At 24.7% G+C, this 6,000-nt stretch overlaps 1 protein-coding gene across 1 annotated transcript; it reads left to right on the top strand.

Moving 5' to 3' along the window:
* Nucleotides 1–2,553: 2,553 nt before the first annotated feature.
* Nucleotides 2,554–3,096, top strand: Bfra_011573 (putative acyl- n-acyltransferase protein; the record flags this gene model as incomplete). The annotated part of the gene is made up of 1 exon (XM_037341900.1): nt 2,554–3,096. One exon carries the CDS (start codon nt 2,554–2,556, stop codon nt 3,094–3,096), a length of 543 nt encoding a protein of 180 aa, XP_037194757.1.
* Nucleotides 3,097–6,000: the final 2,904 nt, after the last annotated feature.

Genomic DNA, 6,000 nt, shown 5'->3' with positions numbered 1-6,000 from the left:
ATACTACATTAAAAAGCATATTAAATAAATTAAATTTTATTAATATAAAATCAGACGAGTGTATATTTATAAATAAATATTCGGGATTAATATTGAATATATTCGTCGATGATATTGCTATTGTAGGCTCTAGCGAGGTTCTAATCAAAGATTTTATTAAAAATCTTAAAAACCATTTAGATCTAAAGGATTTGGGTCCAATAAAAGACTATTTAGGTATTCAAATCAATTTAAATAAAGACTATATTGAATTATATCAAGAAGAATACATAAATAAATGTCTAAAAGACCTAAAACTAGAAGATTGCACCCCTGTAGCTACACCTATGGTTGCTAAAAATGATATAAAAATAAATCCCAATAAAGCCGATTTAGATAAAATAAAATGGGCTCAAAAAGCAATAGGGAAATTACTATATTTAGCACTAGGAACTAGATGGGATATTGCTTATTCTGTATTAAAATTAGCAAGATATACGTCTAATCCTAGTAAAGACCATATAATAGCTATGAAAAGAATATTTCGGTATTTAAAAGGGACTAAAACGTTTAAAACTACGTATAAAAAAGATAATAATAAATATATCAAAGGATTTTGCGACGCAGATTATGCGGGAGATAAAAGCTCTGCTAAATCCACTAGTGGCTATATATTTATATATGCTAATGGTCCAATCAGCTGGAGGACTAAATTGCAATCTGTCGTAGCACAAAATACAGCAGAATCCGAGCTAATTGCTATAAATTTAGCCGCTAGAGAGGCTATATATTTAAGACGTATACTACAGGAACTAAATCAATTTAATCAAAATAAATTCCCATTATATACGGATAATATGTCGGCAAAAGCTATATCGGATAATCCTATATATCACGATAGGAGCAAGCATATTGATACTAAATATTATTATATAAGAGATCTTATAAATAAAGGATATTTAGACCTAATATGGATTTCTACAGAAAATCAATTAGCTGATGGATTAACTAAGCCATTAGAAAGAATCAAATTATCAAGATTTATTGATATGATTCAAAATTTTAATAATTATTATTATTAAAATAAAAACATATATAAAAAATTAGTACTCTTTTTCCCTTTAAAATAAGAAGGTTTTTAATGAGACTAATTTATATTTATATATATAAAAAGATGATACATATTAAAGGGGACTATTGTTTTAATTAAAAATAATATAATATATATATCTTTTTAGTAGCATTCAATTCAGTATTAGCATATTATATAATCAGATCACATGATTGTCGCCTATAAGCTTACGAAAGCGACCATTAATCCGAAAACGACCATTAAGCCGAAAACGGCCATAAATCCGAAAACGGATATAAAAAATAAAGAATATGAAAAAGGGCTTTATTTCGAAAGAATGGACGGATTAGGAAGAGATTTACAAGAGATTTATGAAAGCGGAAATACTGAATTAGAAGGAAAAAGCATAAAAAGAGGCTTTTTTCCCTTGAATGTAGAATAAGAGAGATCACAATAAAATACAGATTCTTTAATATCACGTGTCACACTGCTTATATAATCCATTTTAGTCGTTAACCAGAGCCAGCTTCCATTACATACTATTAGCCTATGACCTACGATAATTTAGAACCTATAATTCGTAGGTACTATGTCTTTCGTATCCTTCTGAAACTAATAATAAGAGATTTTTTGGGGATTATAAGAGAATATTATTAAAAATATAAACACAAGAAATATCTCTTTTTTATTCTCTTTTTAATTCTCTTTTTAATTCTTTTTGAAAACTTTGAAATAATATATTTACTAAATTAAAACTGTATATTTATTTGTAAAAGAAGATAATAAAAAGATTAAACAACGAATTTGTAATAAATCTTTATAATAAGATATTATCTGGTTTATAAATCTATATTCAACCTTAATCTAAGACAGATTTTTTGACTATAAGAAATTATTATCTAATCCAGTTCATACGGTATTGTTATTTTTCCTCCGATAGAGGCGATAGATGTCGACAATATTTCCATGACATGTAACACGCCCTGTCAACGACAAGTTGACTCATGTTTGTGGGTTCGTAGGTAAGCTCAATTGAGGTACCGGTATTGTGGACTGCTGAGTATACTTCAAATGTACTTGTGCGGCTAGAACTTGATCTAAATATGAGCTATTAATTGTTTTATCTTTTATTACTTTATGGAATGTCCCTCGAGTAGAGTGTCGTATATTTTGTGCTCGCACGAATAGTAGTATTCTCAACCGGAGGCGGGATGAGCTAAAAAGAAAGTTTTTTTGGGCAACACTAAAAAGAACCTCATAGCGCGCGCCCTTAAAGCGACACACCCAGCTTTCGAGAATGTTCCTTTGAAATATGTTTTCATTCTAAATTGAGAGGTCCGTACATGCTCTGTAGTATATAAGCTCAAGAAATCACATTATTTGAATATGTCGTATTCGCTTTTATCATTGTCCCTTGCGCCACTTCAGACAATCTTTTAAGTTCAATTGGTGATATTTAGTATCCGTTGAAATTTTTCTTAAATCGTACTCGGTCATTTGAAATGGCTTCCTCCAATCAATCCTCGATCTTGGTGCGCAATGCACAACTTGATGATGCTACTCAAGTCGCTAAGCTTGGCTCTTTTGTCTTCAGCGCCACCTTTGGCCACTCAGTTGAGCCACACCAGTTGCAAAACTACCTCGACGAATCCTACAGCGTAGCAGCAACCGCTGCAGATATCTCCAATCCTCAAAAAGACATGATCGTTGCTACAAAAGAAGGGAATGAGGATATTATCGCTTTTGCTCTTTTGACTCGTGGCACGAGCGAACCGTGCGTCCAGCATCTGCAAAATACAGTGGAGCTACAAAGAATATACGTCCATCCAAGTACTCATGGACAGGGTGTTGGAAAATTATTAGCTGATAGGCTGGAGAATAACGCTCGAGATCAGAAATTCCAGTATATATGGCTTGGTGTCTGGGAGGAGAACCACCAGGCAATGAAAGCATATGAGAAATGGGGATATAAGAAGGTCGGAGAGCATGATTTTACGATAGGTCAGGTTGTACAAACAGATCATATATTACTGAAACAGCTCTAAGGTGTCGGGGGGAGGGGGTTAGGACTAGTTTAAATGTATAATCCGCATTGAATCCGCTCTTTATAATTCGCTCTTTGTATTATAACGGATTCTATAATAATAATAATCTACTTTAAAAAGAATAGATTATTAATCTTTAATTTTATAATTTATATATTAAATCCATTATGAAATGTATTAAAATAAAAGGAAATAGAGTATATATATAGTATAGCGAATTATATCATATTAGTGGATCGCTTGGCTCACGTGATTCACAATCCCATATATTATTACTTCTTACTAAAGAGCTCTTCTAGCTCTTTATCTTAGTATTCTAAATATTATAATCGTTATATATAGTATATATATATAAATTAAATAGAATAACTTGAATTTTTAATTTATTACTATTATTTTAATAATAGAATAAGTGAATATTGAAATAGTTTTATTTAATTGAAATTAAAATTTGTATATAAAATAAACTCTAATTTAAAGAAAGCCTAAAAATTTAGATTATATATACTAAAGCTTCAAATTATAAGCCTATAGTAACCTACAAAAAGTGTAAATTATTTTTAAAAAAAAATAGGAACGTTTTTTTAATTTTCACTTTCTAATCTATACTTTCTTTTTCGTATACAAATTTATTAAAAATGTGAATTAAATTACAAATCGAATTCATATTTTGAAAAACTCAAAAGGAAATTTCGTCAATTTATAAAAGATTATACAAAACCTGTAATTCTTGAAATATTTTATATTCAAATATAAATTCAAAATCTACTTTTAAAAAAAAGATTTCAGCGGATTATTCGATAGAATCCGCGCGGATTTATACATCTAGACTAGCCCTTAAAGTAAAAATTATAATGAGATTGCTATTATAAATAATAATAAAAATCAAAATAGAATATTTACGAATCTATATTAGGAAGTAGAACTTGAGAACGAGATTAATACTACTAGTAATCGTTAGGGTACTATATAGATACTAGTAAATTAGAATTAGAAAATAAACTTAGAAGTTTATAAAGATAAAATTTAAGTCTTTGAATTATTTTAAATAATCTAGTTATTAATATAAACATTTAAAGATTATAAAAATTATAAAAATTATAATTAAAAATACTATATTTCGCCCATATATTTGAAATTATTTAAAACCAATCTTTAATAAACTTAGAATTTTTATAGAAAATTCTTTAAAAATTGCAAATATAATTAAAATATATCTTTGATTTTGTATAACATTTTATAAATTAATAAGTCTAAAGCTTTTTAATTTTTATAATTCTTTATAATTAAAGAATATAATTTACTATATTCTCTATATCTTTAAATTTAAATAAAAATTCTTTTAAATTTAAATTAAATATATATTAAATAATTACTTTCTTTTTTAATTTTATAATAGTATATTAGTTGTTTAAATTTCTATACAAAAACTCAAATTCTATATTTTATATTAAAGAATTATATAAAGAATATTATAAAGCTTAATAATTTTTTGAATACTTAGTTTTTCATTTCTATAAATAGCTTTAATAATTAATAATATTCAAGTTTCTTAATTATTTAATCATATAATAAATAATTAATAAATTGTATATTAAAATTGAAGATGTAAATTGAAGATATAGTACTAGGCCATTTATATCCGCCCCCCCGCTTATTTTATAGTATCACACATTGTACCACCCTTTTTCAATATCAAATATTAAATCAATCAAGAATTATAAAATTATTAAAATTGAATAAATGAATAATATATTTTTATATTATTAATATATATAAAAATAATTTTATTATTGATTTTCAATCTATCAATATTTAATATACCAGCTATTCACTATAATACAAACTTTAATTTTAAAAGATATATTAACTTTCAAATTATTAAATAATTCTTTATTTAATATATTCCAAACTACTTATAAACAACTCTCTAGTCTTTAATAAATATATTCTGATTTACTTTTATTAATAGCAATATTAGGAAATATCTTATATATTCTTATTTTTAAAGTTTATTATATATACTTTATAGAATTAAGATTGGGAAAGTAAAGAGACTAATTCTTTAATAAAAAAATCTTTTTTTTTTGAAATCAATTTTATATTTTATAGGTATAATAAATAAAAGTATTATTCTAGATAAATTTATATTCTAAATTAAGCTTTTTGAAAATAAAGCTTATTTTAATTTCAAAAACCTTGAAATAAAAATTAATATTATATTTATATTTCATATTCTCAAAATCTCTATTCATTATATATAAATTACTCCTTTTAATATTCCAAAAACTTTTTTAATATATAATCTTTATATTCTTATTTATATTATATATTTCAATCATTTCTGAATCCCATTTCTGAAAACTAGTATAAAAGTATTATTCTAATCTTTTTCCTTTTCCTTATTTTATAAAGCACTCATCTAATTATATAATTAGATCTTATTCTTTAATTGTCAATCCTCTATAAGCTAGGTACTATTTAAACCGCTTAGTAATATATATTAATATAAGCTTTGGTTTTTTCTTATATTTTTAATTGATTATATTATATTCAATCAAAATCCTCTTAATAATTCTAATACTATAATCAAATCTAATCTCTTAAATAATCTATTTATATATAATTTTCGAAAACAATTATATATATTATAATAGTATTTGTTTGTTTTATTTAATATATAATTTAGATTAACTAATATATAATAGATATATATTATTATTATATATTAGATTTTATAAAAAAATATATTATATAATTCTACAAAAAAGTTCAAAGCTCTTTATAATTTAATAGAAATTGAGATTTTCCTTTATTTTACTAACTATTTTGTTATATATATATAAAATAAAATACTTATAAAAATCATTTTGCATATCTTTAATATATTATATATTATAAATT

Source organism: Botrytis fragariae (genome assembly GCF_013461495.1).
Source record: "Botrytis fragariae strain BVB16 chromosome Unknown tig00000037, whole genome shotgun sequence".
NCBI classification, from domain to species: domain Eukaryota; kingdom Fungi; phylum Ascomycota; class Leotiomycetes; order Helotiales; family Sclerotiniaceae; genus Botrytis; species Botrytis fragariae.
Note: the sequence above shows the minus strand (reverse complement) of the source record. Positions and strands in the feature narration are given on the sequence as shown.